General features: G+C 33.2%; 1 protein-coding gene across 2 annotated transcripts; it reads left to right on the top strand.

The window, feature by feature from the left end:
* The first annotated feature begins 9,646 nt into the window (after positions 1-9,646).
* Positions 9,647-12,265, top strand: LOC149560100 (cyanidin-3-O-glucoside 2-O-glucuronosyltransferase-like). Of its 2 annotated transcripts, none has more exons than XM_089823543.1 (2): positions 9,647-10,914; positions 11,680-12,265. In XM_089823543.1, exons 1-2 carry the CDS (start codon positions 10,243-10,245, stop codon positions 11,701-11,703), a joined length of 696 nt encoding a protein of 231 aa, XP_089679669.1. In that variant the 5' UTR covers positions 9,647-10,242; the 3' UTR covers positions 11,704-12,265. The 2 variants fall into 2 exon arrangements, with proteins under 2 accessions (XP_089679669.1, XP_089679668.1); XM_089823542.1 differs by having other exon boundaries at positions 11,687-12,261.
* The last annotated feature ends 884 nt before the right edge of the window (positions 12,266-13,149 follow it).

Below are 13,149 nucleotides of genomic sequence, written 5' to 3'. Positions count from 1 at the left end.
GAAAAATGTGTTTAACCATTCAAGTTCATTTTTTTTTTAGCAACATGCATTCAAAGACAAATGGTTAAACATTCAAGTTAATTTTTTAGCAACATGAAAACCTGCAAGAAACATGGTTAGTGGTTCCATATGTGCTCCAACCTGCAATGAGACAAAAAAAAGCAATTTAGTTAGTTAGCCAAAATCTTCAAAAATGAGAGCTTAACTATGGAAAAAAAAATTTTAACTTTTTTTGTTGTTTTTTCTACGCGTAAAAATGCTTAAAATGGTCTAAATCCTACGGAACCACTAAAAGTCAAATTTAGTTACAAAGTGCAGAAATAATAAAGCAGAAATGGAACATAGGCAAGCAGAGAAGACAGTCTGTCAAAATATGAAGACGCTTAAATATAGAGACGCCAAAATACGAAGAGGACAAAATAGATTTGCAGCACAGAACACAGGTGAGACGCCGATTTGCGCAGATGCGGATTTTCGCAGATGCGGATTTTCGCAGACGCGGATTTTCGCAGATGTCGATTTTCGCAGATGTCGATTTTTGCAAACGCGGATTTTCGCAGATGTCGATTTGCGCAGACGCGGATATTCGCAGATGTCGATTTTCACAGACAGAACAGGTTGCAGATGCCAAAACTGCACCAAAAAAGCTTAAAAATGCGATTTTTTTTTTTTTTTTTTTAGATGGTATTTCTTCTTCCTAAGTGCATTCTTTAACCTGCAAAAACAAGCAACAAAAAAAAACCCTCACAAAACACTCAAACAACAGCAAACATTAGATGGTTAGAAAAATGACATATAGATGAAAATAGATGATTAAATGACCCATAGTGGGGTCCCACCGGGCGTGCCAAAATGTAGAACCAGAATCAGTATGCAAAGAACATTAACAAATGAAGTAAACATTCACAAACCAAAAACTAAATTCACATATATGCTTAGATTAAGAAAGAAAATAAGAAGTGCAAACCTCACAAGAGAAAACACTCCATGCTTTCTTGACTCTGTAGATGTGTCCTTTTGCTGTGGATGTATGCTCAAGATGCTCAAAAGCTGCTTCAATGGAGATGGGTAATGGCAAATTGGTAGCTTTGTGAGCTCTCAATTTGGCATTATAAGGGTATGGTTGATGGCTTTGGTTCTCAAAATAGCATGGTAACTTTAGCTCAAAGATTGTTGATGAAATGGCTTGGGATGGGATTCAATTTATAGGCTAAGGGGTAGAGGGATGGAGGGCTTAGATGCAAGGATGGATGAAGGCTTAAGGAGGGCTAGGATGCACTCAAAGGAGAGCACATGGATTGTGCTTGTTTAACACCAATGGGAAGGTGACACTTGTCACAAGGAGGATGAGTGTGAGAGGGTAGGGCTAAGGGTTGGTTAAAGTCATGATGAGTGGGGTTGAGTATGTAAGAGGGATGTAAGAGGAATGAGTGTGGAAGAGGGAAGAGTGTGGAAGATGGGTGTAAGAGTCATGAGTGGGCTTGTAAGAGTCTTTTATGTTTTGTAAGAGCACTCATGACTTAGTGGTTGGGTTTTTTGAGGGGAGACTTTGGTTTAGTTTAGGAAAGTCTTAAACTTGTTTAAGGAATGTGACAACATTAGGGGGTGGATTATGCTTGGGTTTAAGATTAGCTTAGGGATGTTAGAGATGTGCAAGTGGATGGCATTAATGAGGGTGGGTGAGTTAGTGGCTAAGCTTGGTTAGTATGGGTGGATGGGGTGGATTAGGCTAAATGGAGGATTAGAGATAGGTTAGGGGTTTTTGAATTTGAGGATTTCATTTATCAAATAGATTTATTTAATAAATGGGGATTTTTGGAATTAGATAGAAGAATAGGGTTTAATTGATAAATAATAGATTATTTGATTTATCAATTAGGACTATAGACGATTAATTAAATTAATCAACTAGGGGATGACAAAGGATTAATTAAATAGAAATTTAATTAATAATGCCTTTTTAGATAACTAAATAGGATTACTAAAATAGTGTAATCAAATTTAGGTGTCTACAGTAGGAACAACCATAGTGAAGGTAACACTATCAGCTAGTTGACAAATCAATAACAAAGATCATAAACAATAGATTAGAATCCCCTAAGCTCGGATGTATTTCCTATGTTTTCCTTCCAGTTGTTATGCAAGGTTGTTTGGAAAGGATGTATGTAATGTTGTTAAGGAGTCCTATGGAGATAGAAAATTGCTTAGAGATCAAATCTAATTTTTTAATATTTGATTCCTAAAAAAGTGGGAGCAGATGTTCTGAAGCTATTTAGACCCATTAACCTTTGCAATAAGATTTATAAAATTATCAATAAAGTTTTTCACTTTGTGTATTCTAAAGATTCCTCCAAATCTGATATCTAAACAACAAAATGGTTTTTTCCCAGGAAGGTAGATTTTGAACTTTATAATTGTGGTGCATGAAAACATTCACTCAATGGCTTCTTCTAAAACTTAGGGTTTTGTGTTGAAAGTGGGTATTGCAAAAGCCTATGACCAAGTGGAATGGAGCTTCCTTTTTAGAGTTTTGAAGACTTTTGGTTTTGGTGATAGATGCTTGCAATTGATATCTCAATTTGTGACTATGACATTTTTTGTTATTTTTGTTAGTGGGGTCTCCAACAACTTTTTCAAAGCTTCTAGAAGGCTTAGGCAAGGAAATCCTATATCTCTAATTTTTTTTTACTCTTATGGCTGAGTGTTTGGGAAGGTATATCAGAGATCTTGTGGGAAAGGGGATATTCATGGTATAAATCCTTCATCCCAATACCTAACCTAGTCTCATGAACAATTCATTGATGATAATTTTTTTTAGGTTTGGCTATTGTCAAGGAGGCTGGATTCTTTAAAAGGGCCCTAAATCTATACCTTGATGCTTCAGGGCAATTGATTAATTGGGAGAATAAAATTTTATACTTCATTAATACTTGTATTCTTAGGCAAAGGAGGATTGCTAATATATTGGGATGTTTTATTGGTGTTTTTCCAAGTACCTATCTTGGGCTTCCTCTAGGCCAACACTAGTACATTTTGGTAAATATGTGACTGCAAGACTAAAAGTTTTAGTCACACCACTAAAAATTTTTGTCACATGACTAAACCTAATTGCATTCTACTATTTATTTGTAATTTACTACTATAGGTGACTAAATAAGTGACTAATTTAATCATTTGATAAAATCAAAAGATCAACCAAATAAAAGTGACTAAACAAACTACAAATAAATGGCTATATACATGACTGAAAAACTAGTCACTAATAGTTACTTACCTAAAGAATAGTGAATAAATAAACTACCAAATAAATGATTAAATAGTTAGTCACTAATAATCAATGACTCAAATAAAAATGATCAATAAATTATTATTATGTGATTTAATTATAAATACTAGTTTGCTAAGAAAATTATTGGGTGAGAAATATATCGACACCTCATTCATGTTAGAAGTCAAATTTCAAGTGATTTTAAAATCAAATATTGATTAACACTAGGAAAATTATTGGGTGAAAAATATATCTACACCTCATTCATGTTGGAAGTCAAAATTATTGGGTGATTTTAAAATCAAATATTGATTAACACCATTTAGATTATGTATTATACTAAGAATTAAAAATAGAAATTAGAAAATGAAAATAAAAAAATTTCAAAACTCATCGTTCAAATATAGTTTATTTAATAAAACAAAGGAAGAATATATAATAAAAGTTAATGGAGGTAAATTCCAATGTATTGCATTACTAAAAACAATCCGAAAGAATTTTTCTAAGTAAAAAATAATTCACGTAATAAATAGGAGCTACACAACTCCAGTTCGTACCTACTGTGTGGAAGGGGTAAATAATTTTCCAAATCCATCTAAACAATTAATATTTGTACTTGATTGTATCAACAATTTTAAAATTCAATGGCATAATATGGTCTTTTAGATCAGGTTTATAAATAATTTTGAACTCATATGCAACCATGCTTCCCAACATACTGAATTAATAGATTTTTTGGAAAATGTTCAATAATTAATGATTCCAAGTGGTACATTTTATTGTTTAATGATTCTAAGTCATACATTTTATTGTGATCAACTGGAAAACCTACATTATATATCTCCCACTTAAAAAATCCTTGGTTTCTTTCTCAAGACATATTTATTAGACAGAGAAGCTCGGTTTTATTCTTTTAAATTATTTGGTTTTCGTACTCTGAATACCAGACCAAAGCCTGTCATGATAAATTATAGAGGTTATGTTCTAAAAATTGTGCCAATAAAAAAAATCAATAGGTAGAAGAACTGAATTCATAGACTGAACTTACTAAATCATATTGTCTAAGATATAATCAATGTACATATCTTTATTAAATTCCTATCAATTTCTATAATATCCAACATTACTAAAGAATATATTTTCTGATTTAGTAATACATTTATCAAATAAAAATGAAGCTGAGTGTACCAGCCCTACTATTTTTCTTCCAATGGGATATATACAAATGTAAGGTCTCAAAACCTAAATTCTATAACGAACAATTAAAAAAAAACTTGAACTCATGAACAATTGAAAATCGTAAATCACAAAAAGCTAAAAAAAGAAAGAACTTATAAACAATAAAAAATACAAACCCTAAACAGTCCACCAGTTCGTTATATCTTCTTTTGGTCCCAATAAAAACAAAAAACTCTTAAAATAAAGCATTTTTTATGAAAATAAATTCAGGGATATCAGAGCAAGTTGGAGAAAAACATTCAAACTCTTTCATCTACTTTAGTGCTTCATTTACAGTTAAATTCAACATTCATAGAATTAATTAAATAGCACACAACAATCACTTGATATGGTGAACGTCTCCGAAGTATGAATCTGATCTACACTATTATTATGTGGGAATCGCCATCAAATGATGAAAATAAATTATGCAAAACCAAAACCAAAGTAATGAGTGCACAACAAAAAATACACCTTGTCAAAATTGTTGTTTATTTAAATTTTAAACTGCTGCAAATCTAGAACTTACATAATAATGTGAAAAGGCGTTGCTTTTGAAAAGCTAACCAAGAAAAGTAGTATACAGGAAATGTTGTCGAATACCTCTACCAAATTGAACTCCAAATAGTTTCTGCCTGGGCATTAAGAAAAAAAGAAAAAAAATTTAAATCTACACAAAATAGTGGCGAGCATTCAAGAAAAAAAACCAACAATCTTATGGTGATTGATGAAATTATGGGAAAGGGTTTCCATTACAAGAAAAATAGATTGAGGCCAGATTCAGCACATTACACCAGTAAATAAAATTATGGGACTGATTCTAATTCAACAGATAACACCAAAAATGCTTTGGCCACTTCTATTAAATTTATGAAAGATGTCAACATATCTGCTGCAAATGATTTGTGTTGTCTAAAATGCAGCCGACTGCAACAATGTCTTCAAGTAAGCCCTAAACTGTAAATGGTAAGGATTAGAATAGGTCTGGAATATTAGTGCGACGAATTGAAATCAATTTGAATTATAGTACAAAGAAGGTGAAGAGCCAAGCTTGAGAAAAAATTATATAATAGATAGAAACTAGATGTCATACAAATAGAAAGGGATTACATGTAGGATGCAACACAAACCTCCTTTCAAAAATGACACAACTATGCTTGGTAAAGTGCCATGCTTGCCACATTTGGGTCCCTGCAACCCTAGTTTTCTTCAATAGTTGAGCCTTTCATTGCCAGGTGCTGGCTAAGATCATTTTGTCGAATTTTTCTGTACAAGACAAAAATATTACCAAGAAAAGGCATGGAAGCGAATGAAAAAATAAGAATTTTTGAGTCGAAAATTCAATTTAATAGAAATTAATCAATAGACCATAGTTTGTAGAACTTTTCTTTCAGTTTGTACAGCGTCCAAAGTATCAACTAATGCACAAAAGAGACATGAAAACTTTAGTATCAACTAATGCACAAAAGAAACATGAAAACTTTAGTCCTAGACTTACACGACATGGACTAAAAACAATCAATCAAGATTAAGACAAATTTCTATTAAAAAAGAGTTTTTCTAATAAGAAAAAAATATAACCTTATATATATAGCCGACCATGGTATTTCATCATAAATACCATTTTGTAAAGTGTGCCTTTAATCATAAAAGTAATTTACCTATCATCACGGATAGAGAAAACTCATTGGCGCGCGTAGAGAAAATTCATTGGCACCACAATGAAATTCATAGCACAAAGATAAACATTGTTCCCTCTTTATTAGTTGGATTCAGGGACAAGTGGAAGATTGACTGAGAACCCAAATTATTGCAACCTTTTATCAGGCATTTTAAAATTTATCTATGGTTTTGTTTAGATAGATCACGCTTCTAGATCCAACTTTTGTAGTATAGAAATGGGGGCATGATCAAGACCCCAATCATGATGTCGGTTAGCTCAATCATTGTAGCATCTCTATATTATTTGGGTGCATGTGTGGGTGGAGAGGGCCTTATGGGGCCTAAGTTGTGCCCTTTCTTCAACTTTTAAGTTCATTTTGATGATCATCAAATAAATCAACAACCTTGCTCTGGTCTGAAATTCTACATTTCTCCATTAACAGTCTCCATTAAACACTTAAAAATTTATTTATTTCCTTGAATAGTTTTTTCTAATGGGATCTATATATGCAAGAGATCTCTTGAAATACTTTATGGATGTCAAGGGGTATTTGATATTATAGGCTTGTGCTTAATGGATTTCCTCAACACCCATCTAGAATGACCTTTAAAAGCATCACTTTTTATAATCAGATCTGGATTTAATCACTTTGTAACAAATAAGAGTGATCAAAACCCATACCAAACATGTGATTTCAAATTTTTTTTGTATGGTACAAGTTCGTCCAACACATGCAAAAGGTCATCTCTTGTCTAATCATAGTGTATCCAATTCCTGAGCCACACCAAGGAACTCCTAGAGAGCTAAGACTTGAAAGATCGATATCTTTAAAATGACTTCTTGAGTACTATTCACCAATGCAGAATAAGGTGGATCAATCCAAATATTTAGGCAATTAAGACATCAATCTTCCAAGGTAATCATATATTGTTTGAATCCATTGTAAGGTTTTTTTTTGAACCTAGATTTATCAAATTTATTACCTCTTGAAATCATATTATTTGGGAACAATTATACTGATGTTTAAGAGTGTTGTTCCAATTCCTTTTGATCTATTAATCATAGTCATATGATCAGTTTTATACTTATAACTAAATGCTACTATATATTAGCATTCCTATAAATCCCTAGGTTGATGATTTGTGTTGAGAGATTGTGATTAGCCTTTAGAGGTTATTCATTATCAACACCATGTTTAGAGGAATTAGAGGTTATTCATCATCAATAATAATTCATTCAGTATTTAAAGGTTACTCATCATCGACAATTTTTTCATCAAATCTTTACCAAGGAATACTTGTCCTCCATTCACACTTAAGACATTAAACAAATAACCTATCCATGAAACAAGCATCAACATACTTAATAACTCATGAAATTGTACCCTTTTACCTCATTATGTTCCATGCCTTTGATCCTTACTTTGTTTGAGCTCATCATCCCGACTTAGCACCATCTTACACTCCTATAAAGAGAGTCTGTTGTTCATAATATTGCATACACTTTAATAGTTACATAATGATGATCATAAAGACAACAAATTAAAATCTTCCTGAACACAAAAATTAATCAAAATTTTTATTGACATTCAAGTATCATGATTATCAACATACAATCAATTAGTCCTTTCAACTCCCAAGCATCACCTATACTTTTTCAAATCATCGGTCCATCAAAAAACTAATAAAGTTACTACCAATAAAATAAAAATAAAAATAATAATTCCTTGGATTGTCTTCCTGAACATGATTACATATTTGGGACTATGTTTGTTTTATATTTGTCAATTCATTAAGACACCATTATGTAGATTTAATTCAATAATATTTTCATTTTAAATGTCACCATGTACATTTATTGATTAGTAAGCTTTGGACCTATCATTGTATTATATAATATGAAATATTCCTTCTTATATTTGATTCCATATGTTGTGGGCTATGCAGGGCTATTGTGATATTGAAAAGAAACCTTTCCAAACTCAAGACTTTATTGTTGTAACTGGTATTGAAGACATATGTTAGGTAAATTAATGCAAGTAGCTAGGATGTGTGGCTAGGACGACTTTTTTAAATTTTAATCCTTTTGGTAAAAGTTTTGGTATATTTTATAGCTTGTCTAGTTATCAATGGTTCAAATTTGTTTTCCTCTTGAATGTTGTTTTCAGGCATATATTAAGAAATAAAACATTAAGAAGTTGGAGGAAAAACTAAAAGAAGCAATGCTGCTAACAACGGGTAATATGGACACTAATTATTAGGTTGGTATTTAACTCTATTTTCAAATATTTATTATGTAGTGCCACTTACCTAATGAGATTGATTCTCATTGAAGCTTCATATTTAGAAAATTATTTTGCAATTTATTTTTGTCAGTATCAATAGTATGTTGTTGGCTTTACTTTTATTGATCTCTTACTCAAACAAAGATTATGGTAATGTTTCAAGCTATACAATCATTTTCAAAAAGATTAAAGATAATGACTTAGTACGGTAAAGAACTTTCACTATTCATTTCAGGCCACTCTACTATGATTCCTACATACTTTTATTCAGTCTTAGCTAGACACTATTAGTGTAGACTCTCTTATCCATTCATGTTACTCTTGTAGATACACCACATATGCTTCAACCTGAAACCATACTTTTCATAGTTTCAGTACGAAGCTATAAGAACTCAAAATAAAAGATTTAATATACCACATCTTTGAGAAAATTACATATAACAGAAAACCATTTCATTTGTCAAAAGTTTCCTACTATGTTGACCATATAAACTTATGAAAACTTCTATACATATTAGACCTCTACGTGCAAATGGTAAGCTTGGCATTACCAAACTTTTGACTGAAGCAACCAAAACCAAAACTTTCAAGAAATAAAAATTGAGCCTTTTTTCAAGTATACAAAGCCTTTGGAAGATGTACTTGAAATATGTGTATGCATGGTTTGTATCAAAATTTTAAAGTTATAAATAGCACATGACCTTAAACTATTTTTTATTGTGAGTATATCATTTCGATCTCTATCTCTAATCTTTCAGTGGTGACCATTGTTAGGATAGTTGCAAATTATGTAGCACACATGAGAAATATGAGAACCCAGATATACATGAATGACAATTCCAGACTTAAATATTTACCATAAGAGAAAATGATAAAAAGAAAAGGATATTTTAATTGTTTTGATTGCTCAAGGTTTCGTATGGCCCCTTGTTTTATTTTTTGATTGCTGACCTTTGATTGCTGAGGGCCCAAATGGGGGTAGGGGCATTTTTTACACCACTGTGAATTTTGACAGCCACATTATAATTGTGGTAGGCCCTTTAAACCTTCGTCGGTGCAAGAATCAGTTCGATGTAGGCCATGTAATTATTGGTTGGTTTTTGTTAGGTTGCCCAACATTCCAAAATTCTTCCCCGCTTGTATGCCACATTGTGGTACGCTTTATTTGTTTTGTCATGCTCATTACATATCTGTCGCCCCTACATTAAATGGAGATAATTTCATGCTGTCTGGACTGAATAAGTCCGACGAGGGACTGGTTGGAAGGGACCACTATCCCATGTGAACGATGGAAATAGTTGAGTCCAGCAGAGCCTTAATCTTCAACATTGCATTCACGATGGCTATCCGGCCACACCCATCCGTTTTCTCTGGACGCCAAGTTACCCAACGTGCTCACAAACTCAGCATCAACTATCTAAGATGGGCTCTTCAATGAACGCCCACCGGTTACAATTATTTTGATTTATATAGGATAACCTCTCAGACCTTAAACGTGCATCAGCAATGGAGGAGGAAAACCAGAGAGAGCTTCGCGTGGTGTTGTTTCCGTGGTTTGCCCACGGTCACATAACACCCTTTCTCGAGCTCGCCAAGAGCCTAGCCACACATGGCCTCAAAATCTTCTTCGTCTCAACCCCTCTAAATATCAAGCGGCTCAAACCTCAAGTATTGGACGAGCAAGGAATGGAGCTGGTAGAATTGCCGATGCCCTTGGTGTAAGGGCTGCCAGCTGGCGTGGAGTCCACCGCGGACGTTGCGAAGAGAGCAGAAGCGCGAGATGTACTGATCCCTTTGCTGAGAGCCGCCATGGACATTCTGGAGAAGCCCTTTGAAGCGCTGTTGAATAGGATTTCACCGGACTTGGTTATCCACGATTTTGTGCAGCACTGGGCTCCTCGAGTGGCCGTTCCTGTTCCCGCAATATACTTCAACATAATGGGAATGGCCTGCTTCAGCTATTGGGAAGCCCAGCTGGAAACCCTACCAGAAAACCCTACTCCCCGGGATCTAACCGTTTCTCCGCCCGGACTCCCTTCACAGATCATGAGGCGCCGGTTGTTTGAGGCTGGGAGGGCCCTTGAGTTATATCACAAGGACGATCTCGCAGATGGGCTTAGCGTTTCCGAGCGCCTCGTCATCTGTATGCGAGAGTGTTGGGCAATTGCGTGCAATACGAGTATGGTGCTGGAAGGGGTCTACATGGAGTATTTGAAAAGGTTGAGGAAGCTACGGGTTATTCCTGTTGGATTACTCATGGCTAAACTCCCGCCGCTCCCCACGGATGAAATCAGCTGTTTGCTGTGGCTCGATAGGCAGGCTCCTCGATCGGTGGTTTTGGTTTCTTTTGGGAGCGAGTACGTTCTAACTCATCAAGAGCTCGCTGCAATTGCAATGGGTTTGGTAGAGAGCAACGTGTCCTTACTCTGGGTTCTCCCTACTGCAAACGACTTGCCGCACGGCTTCCTTGATCAGATAGGGGTGAGTTGCTTTTTATCTTCGTCAGAAGAGTTAGGCCCTCGTATCAAACTCTCCGAACTTCTTTTCAATTTTTGTTTTTCTATTATAAAATATGTAGATTATATAGAAGAAATGTTAAAAATTTAAGAAAATTTGGTTGTGCTTTTAATTTCTTAAATTTTGGTCAAAGGTGCATTTTATATGGAGATGGCCGCCTCTAAAAAATTATGTGTCACCTTTAAAAATGTGACGCTTAAACATCACACACTTAGGTTCATTCCTAGACTGTGTTAAATAGTCAAAGTTGACTTATTTTTTCCAAGCTTAATTTTCTCCATAGTATGTGATGTTTAAGGGTCTCGCCTTTTATGAGGTAATTTGCACACTGATAGTAGTTTAGGTCCATTATTGTATTGTTGTGTATAAAAACTTTTTTTTTCTAATGCTAAACTCTATTAAGAATGGGTAAGAAGTATTGACAAGAGATATGTCCTATCACTATAGATATAGCTATTTTTGTGATGTTTACATATACATCATATCTTCTAGTTATATATTGTATGTTTCTAAATTAATTCGTAAATATTGTTAAAAAAAAATTACATCTTTTTATGGTTTTAATTGTTTATGGAAAGGAAACATATTACAAAGAAATTGTGGAGCTTTTTGGAATCTTTAAGTAAATGAAATATACCATGCACAAGTCTTTGATAGTCTTATGCTATTTTACCATAGTGAAAACATGATATTTAGATGAATTGTGTTGTGCTTGAAAATTACTTTCAGTTTGCAGGAAAAGGGATTCATTGAAACAAAGTGGGCTCCACAACTACACATTTTGAATCACCCTTCTACATGTGCCTTTCTTACCCATTGTGGATGGAACTCAATGAAAGAAGGGTTAAGGTTTGGTGTATCACTCATAACTCTTCCAATGCAATATGAACAAGGGTTAAATGCAAAGCTCATAGAAGAGCTTAAGGCAGGAGTGGAAGTGAGAAGAAATAAAGAAGATGGATCTTTCAATAAGGAGGATATTAGTAAAGCCATTAGAGTCTTAATGCTAGAATAGGAAGGAGCACAAATCAAATCTAATGTTACAAAGATAAGCAACGCATTGACTAGAAATAATTATGAAGATGCTGAGAGAAATATACATAACTTTGTCTCAATGGTTAGAACCTTGAACAAATAATTAGGCTAATACACCTAAATTTCTCTCTATTTTCAAATTACTAATTTTTTTTTTAGCCAAATAGAGAAAAATATGGTTCTTATATTCATGATTCATTGCCATTAGTATATATTAAAATGTTATATTGTATTATTTTTCCTCCAGGATTTAATAAAAGTTCAAAAATTGATATGTACTAATGTTTAGATAGGGGTTATAGTACTTGGACATGTTGCCACATATTCATATGTGAGAGAGTATTGTAAGACTTATAATGTGTACTTTATTCTACTATGTGTTTGATACCATTATTTTCATATATAGAACATATTTTTTATTAGATGATTTAGTTTATTATCTCTTGTCTTGTAAAGGTGATATTAAAAAAAATCGCAATAAAATAATTACTTGGATTACCTAATGAAATGGTGACATGGTTTCTCAAGGGAAAAAACATTGTTGGCTTCAAACATGAGTATTTCTAATGTTTCTACATTTCAAAAGGATTCATGAACAAATGCTTTTGCCTTGGTGAATAGTACATATTTTATTATATCAATATTTTCTTTGCATATGGCATTTTAAAATGACTATTTTATTGTCTTAAGTGATTCAATCTTCATAATCTATTGAACTCCTAACTAATGCAATAAGATTATATTTTCTACATTTGTTTGTGTGATATTCTTACCAAATGTTGTGTGTGACTAGTGATAGGGGGAAAACATATTTGTAGCTATAATATTAGTTTGAGTGACATTTCTTATCATTTATCAAAACATTTTATACAAATGAAATATAGTTAATGGAAAAATTTATTGATTTATCACATATATGGGCACATTTTTTTATTTCAATGATACCATCCAATACATGTCAAATTATATTGTAATATTTTTTAAAATATTAATAGCAATAAAAAATGGGTGACTAGCCCAATAGGAACAACCATAGGGAAGGTAATAGTACCAGCTAACAAATAACTCATAGATCAAGATCATAAACAAAAAATTAGAAACCCATTAAAATAGAAAAAAAAAGTACCTATGAGGGTTTACCAATCTACTACCAAAACCATTATA

The sequence above is a fragment of the Cupressus sempervirens genome, chromosome 4 (assembly GCF_028749045.1).
Source record: "Cupressus sempervirens isolate cs-2001-9-10 chromosome 4, ASM2874904v1, whole genome shotgun sequence".
NCBI classification, from domain to species: domain Eukaryota; kingdom Viridiplantae; phylum Streptophyta; class Pinopsida; order Cupressales; family Cupressaceae; genus Cupressus; species Cupressus sempervirens.
This window is presented reverse-complemented; position numbering and strand designations above follow the sequence as displayed.

Bases quoted from the DNA above. Each gene is read 5' to 3' on its own strand.
- LOC149560100 (XM_089823542.1), top strand. From the start codon at position 10,243: ATGGACATTCTGGAGAAGCCCTTTGAAGCGCTGTTGAATAGGATTTCA. The intron at 10,915-11,686 runs GTGAGTTGCTTT...TTCAGTTTGCAG, and splicing joins GCTTCCTTGATCAGATAGGG to GAAAAGGGATTCATTGAAAC.